The sequence below is a fragment of the Ochotona curzoniae genome, unplaced genomic scaffold, assembly GCF_017591425.1.
Source record: "Ochotona curzoniae isolate NIBS_2020 unplaced genomic scaffold, NIBS_Ocur_1.0 contig_3819, whole genome shotgun sequence".
Taxonomy (NCBI): Eukaryota; Metazoa; Chordata; class Mammalia; order Lagomorpha; family Ochotonidae; genus Ochotona; species Ochotona curzoniae.
Window position 1 is genome coordinate 27,614,938 of NW_024466004.1, and position 25,715 is coordinate 27,640,652.

Genomic DNA, 25,715 nt, shown 5'->3' on the forward strand with positions numbered 1-25,715 from the left:
CAACCATGAAAGCCTGGGCTCGCGCTCTCCCCAGCTCCTCCGCCGCCGCCACCGCCGCCGCTCCTCCTCCCCTGACCGCCACCGCCGCCGCCGCCGCCGCCCGGAGGGCTCGGCTGTGAGGGGAAGCAGGGGCGCAGCCGCTGGGCGTGCATCCGAAAGGTGAGAGCCAGCTGCGAGCGGAGGGGGCGGGCAGGCCACCAAGATGTCCTCGGCCGTGGGGCCCCGCGGTCCTCGCCCACCTACGGTGCCTCCCCCGATGCAAGACCTGCCCGACCTGAGCCACCTGACCGAAGAGGAGAGGAACATCATCATGGCAGTGATGGACCGGCAGAAGGAAGAGGAGGAGAAGGAAGAAGCCATGCTCAAGTAAGCCTTCGTGCCTCGGTGCCTCCCTCCGTCCATTCACCACTCACTCGCCCAGTGCTCCCGGCCGGGTGGGGGAAGGGTGGGCGCGGTGCCGGGTTCGGGTGGAGGCGCCCGCCTTGGGGCTGGGGGGCAGGGGGCTCAGGGTTTGAGCTGGGTGAGGCCAGGGCTGGGGAGGTGCGGAGAGAGGAGGGGTGTCACCGAGCCGGAACCGAGGAGCCAGCCAGGAGAGGATGGCTTGTGATGGGGGTGCCCAGGAGGATTAGGGCTGGACAGGGGCCACCTCGTGCAGGAGCTGAGAACCTGAACCCGCACAACTGGAAGGGTCTTGGGCAGGGAGCGGGTGAGGGGGGCAGCAGCGGCTGAGGAGGCCAGGCGAGGGTGGTGGCCTGTCCAGGTGCTGAGAACAGCTCCTCTGCTCTTGTGGAGTAGTTTGGCAGGTTGGGGCTGGCCCGCCGAAGGGTGCCTGTCTTTATATAATTAGAATGCTCAGTTTTAGTGTTCATCTTGCTACTCATTCATTTACTTCAAAGATCAAGGTTGGGTCTTTTCTGGACAGTTGCCATCTTTGGTAACCTGCCTCCCCAGCTTCTCTTTAACCTTTCATTCCTGGTCTTCCATAGAGAATACCTGAGTGAAGACACATTTTCTTACCCATATGTAATGTCATGGGCAATACAAAGTTTCTAATGGTGAGAGAAGCTGCGGGGAATCTGGCCTGCATGGAAGAGAGGTCTGCCTTTACCGGGCACCAGGAGCCCTCTAGGGCCTGCTGTATTCCTGGAGCAAGCAGCCCGAGAGGGTTTGAACATTTGTACCTATCAGCCCTTCTGTGGAGCCCAGCAAGCCTTCAGGAGACCTCTGGCTGGTGCCCCATTTTCCTGGAGATGCAAGGGTTTGGGGTTGGTTGCTGGTGGTGCAGGAGTGTGTGACACTATGCCGCTGCTTGCTCCGACAAAACTGCTTACAAGGAACTGGCAGAGATTGGGCTTCCTCATTGACTTCACCCTGTCTTTCCCGGGGAAATCTGCCTATTTTCAGGAAAGTTTCCCATTATGGAGCTGGAGGATTTAGACACCATGCCTGGGGACTTATTCTTCAAGGCTGCATGCTGAGGCCAGCAGGTGTATGTGGGGGCAGGGGACTGGCATGAAGAACCAAGCAGAACCTGTTGCATCTGGAGTTAGCTGATGGCCAGAAGGGAGTCAGGAGGCCGCAGAAGTGGCAGGCAGCACAGAGCACCCCCAGCATGGCCTCTCTCCCATCACTTAGGAGAGTCTCCTGAAGGGAGGAAGAATGATGCTGGGAGGGCTTCGTGTCCATTTCCCCCTCCGTGCAGCAGTGCCTCACCGGGGAGGGAAGGAGAGAGGAGGCTGTGGATCCTCAGCCAGTGCCACTGTCAGCCTGAGGGGGAAAATGTGGTTGTTGGGTCACAACAAAATAAGAGAAACAAAGTCCTTCTTGTCCTTTAATTATAGAGGAGGGCTGTTCAAGAGGAAGGCCAGAGCTGGCCTGATTCTATAAAGAGCAGCAGGTTTCTGAATTTCCTGTTCCTTCTCACCCAAAACAACAAATACTTTAAGCCTGCTGGCTTGAGGGAGGCAGAAGCATCGTTAATCTGCTGCCTGTCCCTAGTGGAAGAGCATCGTCTCTGGTGCTGCAGGCTTTCCCTCTTCTGAGACCGAAAGTAATGGATGGTGTGTGCTGTTGGTGCTGTCTTTGTGTCCTGTTGTCAGTTTGTCTGTCCTTCCCGGTTGCAGTTCATGCCACTTCCACTTGTACGGACACCTTTTCTACTTTACAGGATTTGCAGGATTGTTGCTTTTCCTTTTGGTGTTCGCTGCAGAGGCTTCCAGCAGCAGCTAGTGGAAAATATGGGCTGCTGCTTGACAGGCTAGATAGAAAGGGGAAGGCACATTGCAAGTAGTGGCCATCATGCCTCTTCATTGGCTGCTTTCAGGCTTGCTGGAGAGTGATGCATTTTAAGTGGGATTGGGTGAGTTTTAGGACAGAATCCTAAACCTGTTAACTGGCTACGGACAGCAAGTGTATGGGCATGTATATACAAATACAAATTAGGAGCATTATCCAAATGCTCACCTCTGAGACCCCCCCCCCCCACACACACTTTTTTTTGCCCACTTCTTTTCTTGTGGCTGCTTTCTGCTAGTCCATTTGTTTGCAAAAACCTTTTCTTCATTACATGGATTAAGTATCAGGTCATGTGATGTTGTTATACAATAGACTTCTATAATCCTAGACCTTTGTGTTAACTTCTATGAGTTAGCTTCTATTACTGATGTTTTGGCCTTTTGTGTAGTGGACTGGTGTGTCCCAGCTTGCTGCCATGCAAGTGTTTCATGTTGTCACAAGTAGTGAATTATTAGTGTATTAGTGTATTTTTTAGGGTACTGTTCATCTTAGAAATTTAGATCAAAGAGGAAATTCAGATGATACACATACAGAGGGATTTAATGGTACACCACCAGAGGTCATGGCTTTTTCTAAGCTTTTCAGGATACTCTATGGAACTTTGACCATTTGTGAAACGAGAGAAAAGTGTGGCTCATCACACCATGATTGGTAGGATTAGGCCCAATATATCACATGTTTGAGAAATTATTTTTACCAAAGGCCATAGAGTGTAAAGTTCTGGAAGCATCCGTTAGGCTTAAAATTCATTTCTGTTATCAGTGCATAATCATTATCTTGAGAGAGCTGCTATCCATGCTTTCTTTCCTCTTGGTTTATACAAATAGGCACTAATAAAGAAAAGACAGAAAATTGCTAAGTTAACATGTCAAAACCATGCTACAAAATATCAATTAAAATATGCCTGCATAGTTTCAGCAGCCTTGATTGTAAGTTACTACTTGAATCTGATTTTGATCCTATCATTATGTAGAAATGGAACAAAATTAAGCTACCCTCCACTCAAGTGTTTAGACAAATTTTATATGGAATTGAAAATACTTTATAGTTAAAATCATTTTTGGCAAAAAGTTTACTTCTTTTAAATACATTTCCATGTAAATGTAATTTTCTCCTAAAATCATATCTAATGATTATTTTAATTATGTACAAATCGAAGGGATTTTCATGACCTCATGTGCTGCATGTGTGTGTGCTGGTATGCATGCACCTGCTGGAGGCTTTTCAAATCCTGATTTCCTCAATGAGTACTCCATCAAGTAACTGTCAGTAGACATTATCAGCCAATACATTACATGAGCTGAAGATTGCATTGTGTGAGGCTGAAATCAGAGAAGATCTCATTAGATCTCCTGTATTTCTTTCATTTTTTAATATATAAACTTCATAGAGAAAGGTGGGACAAAACAGAAAGAAAAGAGAAAAATGAAATAGAGTTCAAGGGGTGGGGATGGAGACTATTATATTTGTTGATGAAAATAGATAACATTTATTGAATTTTTATCTCATAGTATATATTTTACATAGTTATTTATTCTAATACCTTGTCTATAGATGCACAATATTCATGTTTAATGTGAGTGTGAATATTTGGATTCTCAAAGTAGCATGAGCAGAGGTGAGGCAGGAATTACAGCTTTTTACACACCTCACCCTAGGCTGAGAGTTCGAAGATATCCTAAACTGACTCACAAAACATGGCCCAAGCAGGATTTAAACTCGATCCATTTAGTGTAACTCTGAATATTTCTACTGTACTGATTTTCTAACCAGAAGAAAGTGATGTTTCATTTATCTTTTCCTAACATGAATTTCTGGTTTTTCCTCAGTTCCAAAGACATGGTTTGGCAGGAGATTAGGCTGATTCAGAAGATCAGAGTGGATTATGGGAGGGCCTAGGGCTTCACCAACATATGCTAACTGAGTTTCCTGTGGATTGATGGAAAGGGGAGGCTCTCCAAGATAAAGGCAAGGAGTGCACTGCAGGAGAGTGTAATGAAAAGACAGTTACCTTTGGATCTTAGCATTTTTGGACTTGAGTTCTGAGTGTGCCGCTTACTGTGTAAATAAGGACAAGAAAATTATCTTGGGATTGTGTGAAGTGTCACTTTTCTAAAAATCCCTGCAACGCATGGTGTGAAGTGATTTACAGAGAATATTGACTTTGGGTTTGTCCTCTCTCTTCTACACAGGGATCCTGCACTCCCTTTTCAGTCATCCATGGTAGCACCCTCCTTTGTGGAGACAGTAGAAATATTCTTGTACTTTACTTTTGCTTCTTGTATTTCTCCCTCCAAACAAAGAGTATCTTGTCCTGAAATAAGTCCATGAGGTTCTCTATGAGAGACTCCAATTAAAAATAGAGCAAAGGAGGCTAGGTAGACTGGGGAAGGCCAGAAAGTGGTAACAGTAGAGTCCCTTGTGTGTAGGTATATTTTCACAGGGATTTTTTTTAGTATCTTCCTGGTTTAACTCAGAGATAGTCTATTATATTGCTGAAGCAGGGGTGGATGAGGAGGAGGGGGAAAAAAAGACAACTACTTTTGAAAAAAGTAGGAAGCAAAAACACAAGGTATTTACCTGTTCCAAGGTGCTGTGTGAGACTTACTCTTTGATTCTGATTTCTTTCACACCATTAATGGACAGGGTTGAACACAGCCAAGGCTCACACTGAACTGCAGTATAGAGTTGTGCTTCTAACCAAAAATCATCTTAATAAATGTGTATGCCTGGTACTAAATTCACAAGTGCTAGTGACAAAAGCATAAAAAAAAAAGGAGCAGTGAAAGATGAAACATGAGAAATTATCAGAGAAAGGACAGTAAGAGACATCATCATTAATTCATATTTTTGTCATCCTGGGCTGATTTTCTTTAAACTAGGATGCATTTCCTTTTCACCAGCAGCAAGAGGCATGCCATGTCAATAAGCAGTATATTACACTGGAAGTAGTATATGGAAAATCCATTGTTAAGCTGTAGTGCTACAGTAACTTGAGTACTAGAAATATATTTGGGCAGTATTATTTGTTCATCTTGTTAAGTGGGGAGCATGATTTTTAAAATGCTTCTCAGAAAGATTTCAAGTGTGAATTCTTACTGTAATATTATTAGCCTGTGATATTTGTATTAGAAAAATGGAATTGGTTGTTGTACCTTGGATTAAAAACAATCTATTGTATTTCATCTAATTGATCTTCTGGACCTTTTTCTGTTTTTAGAGAAATTTTCCATTTTTCCCCCTGTAATAGAAGTTGTATATTTTAAAGTTGGACCTGAAGTTTGATTTGCCTTAGGTGTATCACAACTAGATTAATATCAACCAGAACCCATGCATACTGTCTCCAAATCTTCAGTGTTCTTTTAATGCTTTTAAAAATATATATGCTAAGCTCAAGTAGCAGGGTTTCTGCCATCTACCTGGGTGAATCTGGATTGAATTCCTGGTTCCTGGCTCCTGGCTCTTTCCCACTGGCCTTTATGATCACTGGGGGTGGTGAGTCAGTGAATCTGTGTCTGTGTCTCTCTACATCCTAAATCAACAACAATTTAAAAAGTATATCAACCTGCATTGTGATTTGTTTCCCTCATCTACTGGGGGAGGACATTAACATTTATTCTGTATTTTTTAGATATTAGGAATTTTGCTGGGTACCTGATACATTTTACTTGATCTTCTGCTCATCACTTGATGAGAAGCCTAGCCCATTAACATCAGTTAATTTTATAGTAGTAATGAAAATTCCAACTAGCTAAACACATTTTTTTTTTCTTTGTGATTTATCTATTTTTCTTGGAAAGACAAATTTACACAGATAAAGATCTTCCATCCTCTGGTTCACTCCCCAAGTGACTGCAATCACCAGAACTAAGCCAATCTGAAGCTAGGAGCCAGGAGCTTCTTCTGCGTCTCCCATGTGGGTGTCCCAAGGTTTTTTTTTTTTTTTTGGAGGGGGGCTATCTTCTACTGGCTTTCTAAGGCAGGGAGCTGGATGGGAAGTAGAGTAGCTGGCTCACGAACCAGTGCCCATATGGCATCCCAATGGTTGTAAGGTGAGGTTTTAGCCAGTAAGCCATCATGCTGGACCAGAGGTACATTTCTGCCAAAGTAATTTATTTATTTGGAAGAGAGAGAGAGAGAGAGAGAGAGAAAGAGAGAGAGAGAGAGAGAGAGAGAGAGAGAGAGAGAGAGAGAGAGAGAGAGAGAGAGAGAGAGAGAGAGAGAAAGGGGAGGGAGAGAAAAACAGAAACAAGAGAGAGAATGTTCAGTCTACTAGGTCACTTCTCAAATGCCTGTGTTGGCCAGATCAAGGTCACAGTGACATCAGAAGCTTGAATCTCTATCTTGGTCTCCCACGTGGGTGCAGGGGCTCAGGTATTTGGAATATCTTTTGCTACTTTCACAGATATGTTATCAGGGAGCTGAATTGGAACTGGAACATTTGGGACTTGAACCAGTAGTAGTATAACCTGGTATGCCTCAATGCTAGGCACACTGGGTATCTTCTAACCACTTGTTCATGACATTTGTTCAGAGAGCCCAGACAACGAAGCTTGAAAGGAGTATGGTCAGTGGCATTTTCTTCTCTCTTGTGAGTGCTGTCTGGGTGTTCTCACTCTGGACTCACTCTGTATCCCCACAAATATCCAGGGCTTAGCTGTTAGTTGTTTTTTTCACTCACAAGGTTATCTAATCTTTGCCTTCTCCCATATTTTCTTTCCCTGCCAAGTTATCTCATCTTACCAATATGACTCTGAACTGTATTTATGACATAGGTTATTTCTTAAAAATCAGTAAAACCATTCTTTCGCGGACTAGATTTGATTCTTAGGGTCTGTTACTGACAGAATATTTTCCTTATAATCTAGTGTTAACTTAATTCTGATAGTTTTACAACTTTTGTGGAAAGAGAAGGTGAATATTGGGCCCTACTCAGTAGCCTAGTGGGTAATGTCCCTGCCTTACATACATCAGTATCCCCTATGGGTGCTGGTTCATGTCCCAGATGCTCTACTTCTCATACAGTTCCCTGCCTATGGCCTGGGAAAGCAGTTGAGGATGGCCCTACCTGTATGGGAGACCCAGAAGAAGCTTCTGGCTCTTGGTTTCAGATCAGTTCAACTCTGGCCATTGCTGCCACTTGGGGAATGAACCAGTGGATGGAAGATGTTCCTGTCTGTCTCTCTTTACTGTAAATATACCTTTCCAAAAAAAAAATAAGTAAATCTTTAAAGCAAAAAATTAGCACCAAGCTAAACTGTTTATTTTCATTTTGCCATGAGGTTGTGAAGTACCCTCACATACTAGTTTTTAAAAGATGCTGTAGTTGCTGATAGGTGTTCCAACACATATTGACTGTATTAATCAGCTTTATAACATGAAAGCACCTGACAGCTGTCTATGTTAACAGTTTGGCCATTGTAGCACAATAACACTAGCTGCTGCTTGGGATGCCCTCATACCATATCAGAATGCCTGAAGTTGAGTCTTCCTCCAGCCCCTATTTATACCCAGTTTCCAGTCATGGATATAGCAGGTCATGGGTCAAGTACTTGAGTTCTTGACATCCATGTGGGAGACCCAGTTGGAATTACTGACTCCTGGCTTCTGTTGGCCTAGCTCTGGATATTGTGGCCATTGGGGAGCAGAAAAATCTCTCTCTATTTCTCTTTCTGTCATTCTGCCTTTCAAATATTTTTTTAAAAAGGCTAAGCTTGTGAAGCAATTAATAGTCTTAAAATATATTTTATCAGTAAGCAATGCAAGCAAGTTATAAAATCTTGAAAGTTCCTGGCAAATTCTATTGTTCTTGCTGAGACTGAGGTGCTGTCATTTATGCAATCTCAGTGGAATGCATTTTTTGCAGCAAAATTGAATTTCAGATTTCAAAACATTTTCCAGATAACCATAATTATGAACTACAACTTTATAGAACATTCTCTTTATGAAAAATCTGCTTTGGGTCTTGCAAAAAGAGCAGACTATTGTTAAAGACAATATCTTTAATGTGTGGGAATTCATTTAAATATATTTCAGAATAATATTTTGATAATTCCTCTGAAGTTTAGATAGCAAAATAATGTTATATGAAGTAATTTTATGCAATTTGTAAGTAATTAATGCATTGTATTACAGTATCAGCTATGTTAAAGAAGCATAATGATTGAAAAAGACATCTTTATGCAGTGTGGAAGATAATGCCTTGCTAATTATTTATTCATTATTTAACATGTTTTCTCTTCTACTCACCATTATATCAGGTGATTATTATCTGAAAGTTGCTATTATTATTAAATAGGGATGTATGTAAGTTGAAAGCCAATTAAGGTATCTACATTCTCAGTTAGATGTCTGATTTTGTCTGATTTAGCTTATTTTAATGCACACATACATATTATCTGTATTCATAGGAACTAGTAATGGTAGTAGCTACTAATGGACATTTTTGGCAGTATTTGCTATACTTTCCATGGTCTGTGTGGTTAGTTTCCAACTTAGATCTTTGTCTTTGAGGTATATATATTTTTTATTAGTTTTTGAGGAATGTTCTTAAGCTCAAGAATGTTTTTATTTTTAAGTTTTGAGGGTTATAATATAACATTTTGTCAGTTAGACACAGCTTTTGACAACAATAGTGAAAAAGTCTTTAACTGAAGTTTTGTTCTATATATGTATACATATATATGTATATATAGGTAGCATTGGAGGAAATGAATCTCATTGTTTGAATTATCTAATGTATGTATAAATTAACATATAGGTTTCTTTAAATACATGGTGCTATAAATCCACATTTAGAGATTCTGTCCTTGTCAGAAAGATTACATGATAATATTGATAGAAAGAAATGAACATGAAAGTAAAGTTACCAAATGGCTTTTTGCTTTTGTATTCCACAAAGCTTAACAGATTTGTCTTCTTTAGCTACTTCTGTGTTGTAATACATTAAAGCTTAAATCTTCTAACCCTTTTTCCCCTTCCTGGAGAAAAATGAATATATTTTTGCATCATGACATTTGAACTAAAGGGATACTAAAGTGAAAACTCTCATTTTCATTAGATATTAAAATCTGCATAACAGGACAATATGGTAGTGTGGCAAGTAAAGCACCTGCCTGCAGTGCCATGTCTTTGCTGTTCCACATGTGATCTAGCAGCTTGCCAATGACCTGGGAAGGCAGCAGAGGATAGCCGGAGGACCTGAGTCCCTTTCCCCCACAGGGAAGATCTGAAGGAAGCTCTTGGCTTTAACGGGACCCAGTGCCAGCCATTGCAGCCATCTGAGGCGCGAACCATAGATGGAAGGTGTCCTCTTTTTCTGTCTCTTTCTAAGGAAGAAAAAAAACAATAATAGCAACATCTGTAAGAAGAATCTACTTTACATGGTCATCATGAAAATATTAATAAAATTGTAGTTTGAAAAAATTAAGTCCTTTTCTCATGGAGATGAATATTTCATTTTCTAGATATCTATGTATCATAGACCAAATATAATAATTTAATATTTAGCACCTGGAATGAAAGCATGACACTAGTTTTTCCAAAGATATTAGGGCCTGATCATTGTTGAAGGCACGGGTATTAGGATGGAATTAGGATCTCCAGAGGCCTCAAATGCAGTTGTCACTACTGAGTGAAAATATAGTTAGTTAACAGTTGAATTTATAGTTCCTTTTTTCTGTAAAGATAGTATAGGTGAGGTCTTTAGCAGAACCACATACAATTTTTTAAACAGTTCAGCTGGAGGATGCAAAAGTGGATAGCTTGTTTGGTAGATATTGCCAAATTGCATAAAATTAAAAATACATATGTATGTATGTTATATGTTTGCATCTGTATGTCATGTACTTTGGGAAATTTTTTTTAAGACTTATTTATTTGAAAGGCAGATTTACACAGAATGGGGGTGTGAAAGGAGAGGGAGAGAGAGAGAGAGAGCAAAAGCTTCTATCACTGGTTCACTCCCCAAGCCCAAATGACCACAATGGGCATAACTTTTTTGAGTGAAGTTAGAAGCCAGGAGCATCAACCAAGTTTCTTGTGTGGGTCAGGGCCCTGAGAACTTGTGATTTCCTCTTCTGCTTTCTCAGCTGCACTAGCAGTGAGCTGGATTGGAAGCGCAGCAGCAGGCACTGGAACTGCCACCCAGATGGGATGCTGGTATCTCAGGCATCAGGTTAACGTGCTATGTCACAATGTTGACCTCTTTGGGGGAAAGATTTAATAGTCACTAATTTAAAATGGCACAAAATAAGTAGTATTCATTGGGCCTAAATAATTTTTTTTCAAGTTTTTGCTTGGTTGTCCTTGTGTAATTTTTTATTTTTTTTTCTGATATGGGTTGATTATTGTAAATGTTGCTATTTTGTGTGCTCCTGACGCTCAAGTGTTAGCTTTCTCCATTTCTATATCCTCCATTATATCTGCAGTTCCTATTCTATTTCAAACAATGGTGTAAAAAATGCTCTTGCATCAATGATTTCAATATATACACACACGTACATATATATATATACACATATATGCTAATATGTATTACAGCATATATATTTGTTTATATACAAATATGTTATAGTACAGTAGCATCTTCTACCAAATTTGGATTCAAGTGTTTAACAATATAGTAAATACCTTTTTTTGCATATCCTATATGCACTTCTCACTGATTGTGACCCAGCATAAATTTTATGGCTTTCTTCCTAAATATGATGATGACTCTGCAGTCCTTACATTTGTAGGTTATATCTATCACTATTGCAATTCCTCATCTGATCAACTTTCTAATTTTAGGGATTCAGTCTTTTTGGACTTCTTTGTGCTTCTTTATTCTCTGATTCTATAGCTATTGCATTAGTGTGGAATGTCATAACTACTTACCTGGAATCCTGCAATAATCTCCTAACTCATTTTTCAGCCCCAAATCAGACTTCCTTCTATCTCATCCCCACCACGGTTTCAGGAATATTTATCGAGTTCATATGCTGTTTCATCTCCCATAAAGTCCCTTTGCTTCATAATCTGCAACCAGATCACTCTCAGTTGCTTCTGAACCATGCATACTTTTGGCCACAGTCTAATTGACCTAATTCTCAGTGTCATTGATTATTCACAACTAACTTGATGACTCCACTTGTGCCTTTGGCCCTGTCAGATATTTCCTTTTTAGTCTTAAGTAATTTTCACCTAACATTTCAAGTTAGCTCCAGTGACATCATCTTTCCAGATTCTAGATTACTCTTGATACTTGTCTCCTGTGCATATTTTTTCATAACCCTTCTCAGCAGTACTTCTCACCCAGTTTAAACTTCTGAGATCATTCTTATTTTTATCCCTCAATAAGCACAGTGGCTGTATGTAACAGGTGCCCATTTAAAAAAAACTATGTATATGAATGAATAAATAGATTCAGAAGCTGTGGAATGGAGCAGTCACCTAAGGCTGCTAAGGGTGTGAGTAGGAGGATAGAGTAGGATGGTTATTCTAACCATGGGAGTTCAGTCAGCAAATTCCGAAGGCAAGGAATGCGATGAGTGCTCCTGGCTGTTGAGAAAACTAGGTTGACCAGAATTTATGAGGAAAATATATTGCATATACAACATTCAGAGAGTAAAATTAAGATACAATTTTCTGACTGTTTGTTGTGTTCTTGATTTGACATTCCTGGCTTTTTTGAAAGGCAACATTTTAAAAGCTGTTTGAATGTCAGTGTAGGAAGATGTAAATAATATATTTTAATGTAATCATCTGAAAAGAGGCATGTTTATTGGAAACATTTTCTTTTAATTAAAGCATCACTAACTTCAGTAAGGCTTAAAGCATGATACATGGTTTCTGATTTGACATTTAGAATCAGACGCTATGAGCATGCAACATTGTATTGTTTATAACTTTGTTTTCTTTTAGACCTTGTTTTTTTTCAAAAGCAGGTCTTTTATAGTAACATCTTCATATTTCAGTGCATAGTAGGACCTCAACAAGTGCTTATTGAACAAATTCCTGCCATTGGTCCAGGCTGTAAATAATTGAGCTTTGCATTTGCGACCTGGGATGTGCTGATACTGTGGAAGCATCCCAGGGTTGCTAACACCCAGTTGGCATGCGAACTCCTACTCCTAGAAGAGAATCGCTAGTAAGTGTCAGATGCCTCACAACCTTTCTGAACATAGTACTCCAGCTCTTCAGATGATAAAAGATGGTGATAAAGATGTCAATTAACATTGTTGTCACTCAAGATTTGTTCTAGTTCTACTTGCAGGAGACCGAAGCCCAGAGACAGTCTTGATTGCTGAGAGGGATGGTAATAAGGCTCCAGCTTTCTCTGCCTCTCATGTGCTTTTCCACTGCCACTCCCTTCCCACACAGCTCCGTCAACTACTAGCACATTTAAACAGTTTGCTTGCTTCCATTCTAGTTTGATTTGCTTGCTCTGTACAATTGCGTTCTACTATGGAAAACTCCATGAAAACTTAATTAATTTATTGATTTTGAATTTGGATTATATTGAGCATTATTCAAAATCATTGAATTACTGGTGAAGACTAAGAATTGTTTAAAGATTCTCTTTGTAATGATATTTGTTGCAGTTATATCTGATTTATAACAATATTTCATGTGATTATTTTAAAAATTTTAAACGTTTCTCTGAAAGATAGCTTTATAATGTGCAATATTTAATTTACAATCCCAACAAGCTTCCCCTACTATGTTTTTGAATTATTTGCATTATAATATGTTTGTGTTCATTTACTTAGAAAAGTCTTTTTTTCCCAATCTGGAGAGAAGAACTTCCTTTGGTTTCTCTTAATTGGAACTTTAATCATATAGTTGGTCAGTGATTCAAGGAAGTGGTAGAGGCTACAAAGGGAATGGCTACTTACATACACATTCATAAATTCATATCTGAATACACATATAACATTCACATTCTATTTGTGCACTCTTATATGATTCCTCATACCTGCATAGCTGAAGATTTAAAACTTTGTGTTAGAATAAGCCAAAGAACATGAATGATCCTCATTGATCTATATATAAAAATAATAGACTGGGTCCTGTGCTATAGCCTAGAGACTAGATCCTCCCTTTGCATGCGCCAGGATACCGTATTGGAGACAGTTCATTTCCTGGCTGCCCCATTTCCCATCCAGTTCTCTGCCTGTGGCCTGGGAAAGCAGTCGAGGATTGCCTGAAGCATTGAGATCCTGTGCCCATGTGGTAGACCCAGAAGAACCTCCTGGCAACTGAACTAATGGCTCAGCTCCAGCTATTGCAGTTACTTGGGGAGTGAACCATCAGCCAGAAGATCTTCCTCTCTACCTTTACTTCTCTCTGTAGATCTGCCAATAAAACTAAATATTAAAAAAAGAATAAACTGAACATTTAGGATATGCCAGACACCATGCTAGAATAGGATCACCTACTCATTGCCTTCTTTTACAATAATGCACGTTATATAACAATCCCTTTAAATTATATGTGATAAACGCAGAACAGAACAATGTTTTGTATTTTGACAAGGTAATAAAACCCAGGAATTTAGTCTCAGACCAGGGTGTCCAGTAATGATAGCCAATGGAAGTAATAGTAGTGATTCTGCTAATACCTGAGGATGAGTATAAACTAATTAGGCCAGTAGGGAGTGAAGTTCCTATGAAGAAATTAGCTGCTAGGTCTCTAGTAGCAGGAAAAATAGTAAATATGAAGAATCTGAAAGATAGTTTTGTGAAAGAGCAGAAAGTGAGGAGAAAGCCAGGTGGGGTATGATTTGAGATAAAGAGGCAGCTAGAAACCAGAAGGAAGAATCACAAAGTTTGGTCTAACACCTCTAGTATTCTTGAAAGATCAGTTTAGGTATCTAGAGTAGATTGGATGAGTGCTAAGGGCGTGTGTGTATAAAGTATAAATTAATAAGTAATCTGTACTCAGCATCAGAACCTTCATTTTGAAACCTTTTACGAAATAGTTGTTGTACTAGACCATTTTCTGTTGCTAATGACTCTGTCACAGATTAGGTAGATTGTAAGGAAGAAGGGTTTATATTGAATTAAATATATTTATATTTTATATTGAATTCATTGTGGGTTTATTTTAAATGGAATAAAATAAAAATTATGCAAAGTCAAAAATTTCTGTTTTTATTTCTGCTGTTGATTTTGTGTTGTGGCATTTCATTTAAGGGGATGTATACTAGCTGTGTAACGGAGACTAACATAGCCAGATGTAAGGATCTGATACAGGATGCATCTCTGCTTCCAGATCAAAGATGGATTCCCAATGACATTGTTAAATACATCTCACAATAGATTGCTGGATTCTCTGCCATTGTCCACAATGATGGACATATGACTGTTTATAAAAAATTATACTACAGTAATTATATGGGGAAACTCGGTGGTGGGGAAGGAATTTAAGGAGGGGATAAGAGAAATCCCAGGGCCTATGGAACTGTATCATGAAATGATAATTATAATAAAAAAGAAGTTAAATACAATTTATAAAGTCAGTGGAAGTGGAATAGCATTGTGGCCTAGTGGGTTGAGCCACTGCCTGCAGTACCAGCAATCCCTATGGGCACAAGTGCAAATTCTGACTGTTTCACTTCCAACCAGATCCCTGCTAATGAACCTGGGAAATTGGTGGGGGATGAAGACTGGAAAGAAGCTAATGGCTCCTGACTTCAGCCTGTCCCAATCCTGGCTGTTGCAACCATTTGGGGGAGTGAACCTGTAGATAGAAGATCTGTCTCATGGTTATATATAGCTCTGCCTTTCAAATAAATAGTTTTTAGGAAGTCATTGGAAGAAGTACAAGGAAGAAGGTGGTTTGAACAGGAATCTAAATTTGTGACTGCAAACTTGAGGAACCTTTTGTCCTTCTTACTATTTTTCTGCAAAGTTCACCTTCTGAGGGGATTTAGGAGTTTGAAACAGTTGAGTTGGAGAGAAGGTGTGTATGTTTACCAGCAAAAACAGTTGATTGCTGATGTACAGAGGAAGCTAAATTGGATGATGATAAAGATTAGTCAAAAAGGAGAGAGGGTAGGAGGAAGAGAGAGAGAGGGAGAGAGAGGGAGAGAGAGAGAGAGAGGGAGAGAGAGAGAGAGAAAGAGAGAAAGGAGAGAGAGAGAGAAAGGAGAGGAGAGAGAATGAATATTCTGGTAAAAATATTGTTTTAGTCCATGAAACACCTAAAGTGTTTGATCCTGCCCTGCCAGGCTGAGTCACTGTGATACATGGCTCAGTGCATTCCAGTGCAGCCTTAGTCAGTGCTGCCTTCTGTGCTTCTCTGTTCCACCCAACCCAAAGAGCCCTGACCAGGGCTTTGTAGTGGTTCTTTATTCTACATGTTAGAATTGTTCTAAGTCTTCAATAGAAATAGACTAAGCCGTGAGATCTTTTTTGTTGTTGTTGTTAAGAAAAAGAGGGCATTTCTAATTCAGTGTTTCATACACATATACACACATATATGTATTTTATATACGAATGCATGTAAACATATGGACATGAGAAAGCCTCAAAAAGTCTGTGGAAGTACATGCCATGAGAAACTGCATGAAATTTTTAATTGTCCGTAACTAAAATGTCTTTTAAATGATATTTTCCAACAAAAATTTTGAAGTACTCTTGTGTATGTATACCTATAAACACAAGGACATATGAAATCTGTGTTGATGAGCCTATCACCAAGGTAATGCAATCTTCCTCTTTTGCCTGCACATCAACCATCTTGTCATTTCGTGTTTCTGTCCCCTCTCAGAAGATGCCTGTGATAATTTTTTAAGTCTTTTATTTTGAATTTTTGAATTTTGTGGTATAATTTTGTACAGACTGGGATTCCCCACCAAACTCCCCCCCCTCCCAAAGATTTTCCCCATGTTGCTACAATAGTATAGCTGGACTGTCTGACATTGTCTATACCAGTAATGTCGGGGAACACTTAAGTAAGAGACCGATGGAAGTATGACTCCTTATGAAGGACTGTACCATTGTAGAAGATGTCTTTGATAATTTTTATCTGAAAGTATTGAGTGGCACAGAATAAAGAGTGACATGACTTACTCTGAATCCTTTAATAGAATAAATATTCTATTATCCATTATGTTACAGGAAAAGCTTTTGCCACACAGATTTAACGTAATTCCAATGTCATGATTGCAGAGTAATTTGGATCTGCTCCAGATCAGACTACTAAGCAGCAGACATTAGTATGGGGGTTAAGCACTAGTGCAAGAGGGAGAGCTGGCCTTTGGAAACTGAGGTTGGTCAGCTTCTTGAAGTCCTGCTACTTGTTGGAATGTTCTAATGTTGCCCTGTCTCTGCATTCAGACTGCCCACATGTCAGGACAGGACCTTGAAAAACGTTTCTGTCTTACGCGCTGGGCCACTTCAAGGGAAAAGCTGACAGTTAAGCATGTCCAGTCTTGACACAGACAGTCAGGCAGCTTAGCATAGCATCCACACCATGATTTTGGCTAAAAATAAGAAATAGCAGATTTGAAGGAGAAAATATATTTCTGCCATGTCCAAAAACTTAGAGGAAGTCATAAGTTAAATATATAGTCCCCCACTGATAGAATGATGATAAGCCTAAGATTTACTAATAAAATGAAAAATTAAAGTAAACTGATGAGAATGTCTAGACTAGAGATTTGAATTGGATATTGACAACATGACCCAGACACAAATTGCAAGTCTATCGATAGAACACTTTTACATGCCTGTAAAAATATAGGAAAATGGTTGGGGTCTGGTGCTTGGCTCCGGATGTTTGAAAGATTTGCTCTCATGAGGCCTTCAGCTTTATGATCTTTGTAATAAGGCGATTTACCTGGTATTTCAAATGGTCCTAAATAATGGGATTTTATTTTAGTGATGTAAGCTTTTGGACAACCATACCATATGATCTTTGGAAAATCCATCTTCTCATTTAGGGTATTGTTCCCAAAGCAATACTTAATTTCTTTATCTGGTATGCATCTACCTTATGTGAGCATTAAACATTGACAGTTCTTATACAATGGAGTGTTGCATTTTCAATGTATTCAGCAACTCATTTAAGTACCTTAACTAAACTCAAAGTATATTTTGTCTTAGAAAGAAATCAACACAGATACAATGGTGCAATAGACAGAGCTCTATGTGAATCAGATGACCCTCTTGCAGATTGGATTTCTGATCCCTGTGCGAGTTAGCCATAGCTAAGGGAATAAGGGATGGGGGAGATAGAATGACTTGCACATGGATCATGGGCCTGGCTCATATACTACATATGAGTGGGAAATGAAGGAAAGCACATAGGATATTTTGTGAGCACTGGTTGCATGCTTCAGCAAGAATATATAAAAATAAATATTGTGATTGATTAAGCTCACCATCTCCGGGGGGGGGGGGAGAAAGAGCTAGTTTACTTCCCTGAATATACAACTGACATGTCAAATGTAGTCACAAGTGTTTAGACTTGGGGAATGTGAGTCGAAAGTGGCTTTGCCATACAGCTTGTCCGTTTCTGGCAGTTGTCCAGGGAGTTGGGGTACTTTATTGGCTGCACAAGGAGCAGCCTTGGAAACCAGGCTCCGACATGGAGATTCTGGACTGCTGTTTCATGGCCCATTCTCTGCATTTATCTTGATTATATTTTATAATTTAGGGGAAAACAACTTGTGCAGAAAAAGAAAATATGTTAAAACCATTTACTTATTACCACATTAACTAGTATTTCTGAGTTCCTGCTCTGTGTGGAAGGTCCTGATTTAGGCTCTGCATTGAGCCCATGTCCACCTCATGCCCACTCGCTTGTGTATCCCAGAAAACTTTGGTGCTCTTTTGAAATCTTAAAACAATCTGCAGCCCGTTTTCTTAACTCTCATTCATGCCTAAAGTGACAAAAAGATAGAAATGAGAATGTTATGAAGGCATCTATAACAGCTAGCATCGAAATGACTGTTTAGGTAATACTAAAAATTGAACCGGGACTTGGTTCCCAAAACTCTTGCAGACTTTTAAACACCAAAGTATTGTGTCTAGTGAATGGATTCACGTTACTGGTTGGTGAACTGGAGTCTAGAACATGTAGCATTATGGTGCTCAGGGAATAGGCCTAGTTGGTGTGTGGGTCACTTGGAGGTCTGCCCTTAGATGTTAGTACTTGAAACAGGGTTGATTATTTCCAGGCAGTTGACCTGCCCTAGCTTGTCTTTCCTTCTGATGGTCTCTACCCATATGCTCTGCCATTGTCAGCCCCCACCAGATATGAGGCTAAGCCAGCTACCTGGTCTTAAGATGTCAACTCCCAAACTCTAAACCACGATAAGCTGTTCCTTTGCAAGAAGTTCTTCTTAGGTGCATTAGTTAAAGAATGAAAAGCTGTGCAATACAAGGGGTGGCTATCATCCTAGTGAGAACTGGTGCTATTTTGAAGCAGGAGCTCCTTATAGTTATTTTAGGTCCAGTATATGAGCATTGTTTACGATTTCCTTATTTCTTCTCACAGTTAATTTTAACAAATTCTCTTCTCAGAAGACATTTATGTTTTCTCTACAACAAAGCATTATCCACAACAAACACTTTGCACATGTAGCAAAAGTTCTCATGTATCCATTCCTTATCTTATTGTTGCTTTGATCCCATCAAGTTAGTTAACAGTTATTGATGCTATTCTTACTTTATAGGGATAAAGAACATAGAGAAAACATAATTCAGGTTAATGATATGTAACATGAATAGTAAATGTTCTGTGGAACTAGTACAGTGTTACAACAAGATATTAAAACATAGATAATAAATAGGTGTGGTCAGTTTCAGAATCTTAGAAGCCTGGTATTTCTATGTGATTTTGCTGAAGTTATTTAACCCCCAGTTGTCTTAAAGTTGAAAAGCGGACAAGTGAGAAGAGTAAATGAGCTAACAATGGTTACATAATCTAGTTGGCACAACTCCTTATAGGCAACATTAGCAAGCATTGGCTAGAGTAGAGATTATTTCATATAAGTCTGAATTTCAATGGCACCCAGTATTAATATCTCTGAGTATAATGACAGGTATATCTGCACTGTGCCAGCATTGTTGCAGCTCAGAAGTGCAGTACTTGCTGTGTTGATGCTATATAAAAGAATTTTTGAATACGAATTGCAGCTTTGGTTCTTACATTGTACCAAGCCAGCATAGTTTTATTCGTTGTAGTGATTTTAGCACAATGAAGTTTCCTGAGCTTTGGGAACACACAGACGTTGGATGTTTTGTGTTGAACTGGAGCAGTAAACCTTATTTCAGCAGACTGTGCAATAAAGTTGCCCTGTATTATGCTTAGATATTTAATTCTTCACATGTACTGCCTTACTAAAGAAACATATTGGCTCACCTCCTCAATTTATAAACTCAGATGAATACATGTGGACCTACTTAACATAACTTGTATGGTCTGTATTCTGTGCAAAGAAAAAGTGTCTTGAATTTGCAACATTGAGAAATATTTAAACACTATTTTTTAAACAGAAAACCACTGCTTAAAAGTTAGGTTTATTTTAACCAGTATTGTAACAATATCATTCCGGAGTCCATCTTGATCATCAACGCTGAAAGAAATGTTAAAAATGCTCTTGAAATGTATTGTTTAAGTGAACATTTAATGCAAAATTGTACCAAGGAAAATGTGACATAATGCTGATACTTTCGTACAAAATTAGGAGTGATAAAGATAATATTGTGATATTACAAAATATATAGCTAGATATTAGATAGGTGGATATATCACAACTCTTCACCTTGGCTGAGGGCATAGTGTTAGTGAGATATATAATATATATACACATTTAAGGGGCCCGGCGCAGTGGCGCAAGTGGTTAAAGTCCTCGCCTTGCACGCCCAGGATCCCATATGGGCGCTGGTTCTAATCCCGGCAGCCCCGCTTCCCTTCCAGCTCCCTGCCTGTGGCCTGGGAAGGCAGTCGAGGACAGCCCAAAGCTTTGGGACCCTGCACCCACGTGGGAGACCCGGAAGAGGCTCCTGGCTTCGACCATTGCGGCTCACTTGGGGAGTGAATCATTGGACGGAAGATCTTCCTCTCTGTCTCTCCTCTCTGTATATCCGCCTTTCCAATGAAAAAATAATAAAAATAAATCTTTAAAAAGAAATAAGTACTCTGAAACTAATCAAATATATAATAAAAATATATTATCATTACCCAGTTCTAATCCATAACATAGAACAGTATGTTAGAAATTGCGCTTTTTACTAAAAAAAGGTATGTAATAAAAGACTTGTGTTTTGTTAGTGAAACTCTAATAATTTTGATATATTTTCCAATAATGAATATTTTCTAAGACAAAATTTAATAAATTCTTTCTTCATGAGCAGACAGTGTCTTAAAAGATTCAAGGTCTCTATGACTTAGTTTCTAGTGTTTTGTTTTCTTTCAAATTTAAATGAACAGGCTGGCATATTGTCTGGGCTGTAGGAGACATCTCTAAATCTTTGACACACCACATGTTTGGGAAGAATCTTGCTGATAATGTAAGAGGGAGGAGGATGCTTCCATTTATGCTTTTAGTGCCTTGGTTTAAGTGTGACTGGTGCCTTTCCAGCCTCCTCTAACCTCTACTCTAAAGGAGCCACAGTGTATGGCTTTTAGGTTCTGTTTCTTTGGGGAAGAATTAATGGGTAATTTGGGGCAGATTTAGGCCTTTGATCATTTCTCTTTTCTTCTTTGTTCTCTCTCTCCTCATTACAGGAAGCTGAAATCTGAGTCCAGTGGGGAATTTTTTTCTCCGAATGGAGAAATGGAGCATACACTACGCTCTAATGCCAGCCATTTCTGGGCAGGAGTGATTGCTCTTATTTGTACCTTGGTCTCTACCCTCCTCAGAACTGGTGGAAAGGAGCTCTTGTGGAGGGAACTCTAGGGACAGGAGGTAGGCAGCACTTCATTGGACCGTCCTCACATTGACCTCTCCTTGTAGAATTGGCTGCTCAGGGTGTAATCGACTTCTCTAGCTCTATAAGGATGGCTGCATATAGGTCCTTACTTTACTTGTGGGCTCTGAGGAATTGTAGACAAAATGGAAACTCGGCATGAGGCAGAAGAGTGTGTTTACAAAGGAGGGGGATGCTGTGTTGGCTGCATAGTCACTGGTAAAGTGTGAGCAAGCCCTGTTATTTTCCCTTCAGCACGATGTTACAATATGTTTTGTTTAAGCCCAAATGAACCTTTTCATCTGGTAATTAACATATTTACAGTGTCTCTGCAACTACCATATATTTTTGTTTAGAAAATTAAGACCCAGAGCCATTGTCAATGAGTAAAACATTTGTTTTTGTGAAGCATATATATTTACCCACTAGTGATGATTAAAATGTAAAATAGAAAGTTAAAATTAATTTAATCTTGGTGTATTGAGTTTTCTTAACTATCATTATTTTGATCCCATTGTCTTTGAAGTCTTTTTAGTACTTACATATTTTAGATAGGCTTCTGAAAAAAAAAGTGGGGGGTTTGTTTTCAGTAATGTTAAGAGATAAGGACAACTGCTAAGTGTTCAATGGCAAACCTTTTGTGTTATATATTTTCACAGACACAAAGGGAGTTTGGGAAATCTGCAGGGCAAACATCCATACAAGTTAGCTGGGGGACTCCTATACTCTGATTTTGAGTCTACTTTCTTTTAAAGATTTATTTTTATTATTTTTTCATTGGAAAGGCGGATATACAGAGAGGAGAGACAGAGAGGAAGATCTTCCGTCCAATGATTCACTCCCCAAGTGAGCCGCAACGGGCCCATACTATGCCGATCCGAAGCCAGGAGCCTCTTCTGGGTCTCCCATGCGGGTGCAGGTTCCCAAAGCTTTGGGCTGTCCTCGACTGCTTTCCCGGGCCACAGGCAGGGAGCTGGAAGGGAAGCGGGGCTGCCGGGATTAGAACCGGCGCCCATATGGGATCCCGGGCGTGCAAGGCGAGGACCTTTAACCACTTGTGCCACCGCGCTGGGCCCGAGTCTACTTTCTTCAATCAAACCCTCCAGAGTCTCTAAGTTTCCAAGACTGTTTCATTCACCTTAATTAATTAATTGCTTAATTGCAATAATATTTTGATTCTGGCTTGCCTCAGAAAAGACTGAGGAGCACTGAAACTGACGAGAGCTTCCGGATTCTGTAAGTTGTTGCGGAGCTTACTGAATTTTCAGGAAGCTATATTTTTATATACATGTCAGAGCTAGTTTTTAAAACTTACCTGAATTAGTTTGCAATTATTGCTAATGCTGATATTAAATTTTATGCTGCTTAAATCAGAAGTCAGTGTAGCCTGAGCCTTTGATGAAAGGCAGTTTAGATTATATAATATGCTTCCTGGTGCTCGCTATATTGTGATACCCTGCTTGCCACCCCCTTCTAATCACAGAGGGAAGATATATGAGAGGTCAATCCCTTGCTTTCTAATTCCGAATATTTGCTGTAAGCTGGAAGGGCAGGGGATTTTATCAGCACTTCTAGTTCTCTGTTCAGAGATCTAAAAGGTAGCAGAGAAGAGTTTTTTATGCATTGGAGAAAACTTTCCAGTTAGCAATGCTGCCTGTAAGACTGTGAAAGTCAGTGAGAAGGGCACTGCACCGCACACACTTTTTCTCTGTTTGGAGAAAATGAAAAATCACTGTCCCAGAATAGGTGTTTGGCCTAGTGGGTATGCCACCAGTTGGAATATTGGCATTCCATAAAAGAGTTCTGGGTCTGAGTCCTGTCTCCATCTTCCTGTTTCCAGCTTCCTACTAAAGATGCTCATGTAGTTGAAGCTTGTACCCGTGTGGTCTGAGTTCCCAGCTTCACGTTCGGCCTCACCCAGTCCTTCTGAGTGTTCAAGAATGAGCCATTGGATAGAAGCTCACTCAGTCTTTGGATAAGAGCTCATTCATGCACCTTCATTCTCTCTCTCTAAGTTAAAAAAAGATTTTGCGCATTTGATATACTATCTACATTTGAGCTGACAATCTGTGGTTTAAGGAACAACATGGACATTTGATATTTTATAAATATGTTATTTTACAGTAAAGTAAAACAAAGGAAGTTTTATTGTATGTCTGACTCCTGATACTTTGGACCACAGTGAAGTTTTATGTTGTCTTCGGCTGGATGCATCTGAGTCAGCAAGTTGCCTGAGAGATTCCTGTACTGACCACAAGGTCTGGCACGATCAGAAGGGCCAGCAGATATGCGTGGTCTAGTGCAAGAATACCCACTAGACCAGTGCTTACCAGTATCTTTGAATGTAACTGTTTGAAAATATGTTTTTCTTCTTTATAGAGGAGAGAGAGAGAGAGAAAGAGAGAGAGAGAGAGAGAGAAGCAGTTACAGATTAATGTATAGATAGAGTGAATTCCCATCCACTGATTTTTTTCCAAACACCCTTAACAGCTAGGTGAGGACTGGTTTGGGATGGCGTCTGGGAGACATTGATCCAGATCCTCTGTATGTGGTTATCAGGAGCTCACTTTCTGAAGTCATCACCACTGCCTCCACTGGTAGGTCTCCATAAGCAGCTGGGGGCGAGAATTAAACTCAATTACTTTATGTGTGTTGGGGACAGCTTCACCGTTAAACTAAAAACCCATTCCTGTAAGGTTATTATTGTTTTCCGGCTAGACCATGAACTCTTGTCTAATATTCTGTATTGATACCTAACACTGATCAAATCTATGCTTTTAGAAAGCTGTTTAAAAGACAGATTTTTAAAATGTATTTTAAATGATTATTACATGGTTGACCAGGGTGAATTGAGGGCTAGGAAAAAGTGGGTGAAATCATTGTTTCCAAATTCTCTAAAGACAGATTTTTAAGAATATGAAGTGAAGGTATGTACTGAATAGTCATGTTGAAATATTTAGCGGGCCTGGCGTGGTGGCGCAAGTGGTTAAGGGTCCTCGCCTGGCACGCCCGGGATCCTATATGGGCGCCGGTTCTAATCCCGGCTGCCCCGCTTCCCATCCGCTCCCTGCCTGTGGCCTGGGAAAGCAGTCGAGGACGGCCCAAAGCTTTGGGACCCTGCACCTGCGTGGGAGACCCAGAAGAGGCTCCTGGCTTTGGATCGGCATAGCATCGGCGGTTGCGCTCACTTGGGGAGTGAATCATCGGACGGAAGATCTTCCTCTCTGTCTCTCCTCTCTGTATATCCACCTTTCCAATGAAAAAAATAATAAAAATAAATCTTTAAAAAGAAATATTTCGCTTAAACTCATTCTTCCTTATTCACTTTTCTTGGTCTTTAAAGTGGTTATACACTCTTACTTCTTTTCTGTAGCACATATATTCTGGAATTGTTTTTAGGGGTCTCCACACACTTTTTGGTGATGTCCAGCACACGCTATTTTGTATACACAGGCTGCATAGTCTGTGTGGTTGGTAGCATGCAGCCAAGAGAAAAAAAGATTATAGTTGAAATTATTTCTAAATGAATTTGGATATTCCAGGGAAGGTGTATTAGGTGTACCTTTTGATAGTTTGGAAGTTTTCCCTAGCTAAAGATTAATTAATATTTTACTATTCTTTAGTTTAATGAACAGCAAAAATTTAGCGAGGGGCCCGATGCGATAGCATAGTTGTTAAGATCCTCGCTTGATCACCAGGATCCCATTTGGGGAGTGAATCATCAGATGGAAGATCTTCCTCTCTGTCTCTGCTCTCTGTATATCCACCTTTCCCAATTAAATAAATAAATAAACCTTTAAAAAAAAAAAACTTGGGGAGACCTGGCAGCTCTGGGATGATGAAGTTTACAATCTTCTAGGGAGAAAAGTATGGAAGAAAATGCAGTGAGTTTGTGAGAATTTTCCACTGATGCTCTCCCAGGATGAAGATTATATGGTAACTGAACCTAATATGGGCACAAAAGTCTAAAGACAGTGGTAGTGGAGATGGAGGCATTTGACTGTGTTTGAAATTACCTTTGAAAAACCCTTTGGAATATTCTATTGAAGACAAACACTCTCTCAATTATGTCGCAAACAGACAATTTATCCCCTAGCACTAGATGGTGCATTTTTGTTGAAGACCAGATTATGTGGTGGGCTTCTTCTTTAAGGGTCATGTTGGATAAAAAGGGAGTCTTTCTCTCTTTTGAATACCGTCATCTCAGCCAGTGCACATCGGTGTTGTGTGGAGTCACACACGGTGTCCTGGACTACACGATTCCCGTGCTCACGCTGGATACATGGTTATGGAGACAACTGCAGTGGTCAATGGACTTCTACCTACTTTTACATGATTCTCATGTGTTTGTCTTTGTCACATGCATATGGTTAAATTTTCGTAAAGTAACTAATTGCCTGATGCAATTTCACTATCTTTGTGTCAGCTGGAAATAGCAAAGGAAAAGGGTATCCTCTGTGCTACACTCTGACACCTTGTGTATTCAGCACCAGAAAAAAGGTTTTTAAAAGAACA

General features: G+C 39.9%; 1 protein-coding gene across 1 annotated transcript in view; it reads left to right on the plus strand.

Annotated features, from left to right (window-relative positions):
- The first annotated feature begins 202 nt into the window (after positions 1-202).
- Positions 203-25,715, plus strand: part of RIMS1 (regulating synaptic membrane exocytosis 1) — a 446,205-nt gene continuing 420,692 nt past the window's right edge. Inside the window, 1 exon segment of the mRNA XM_040983625.1 lies at positions 203-366. Coding sequence (XP_040839559.1) covers positions 203-366 — 164 coding nt within the window.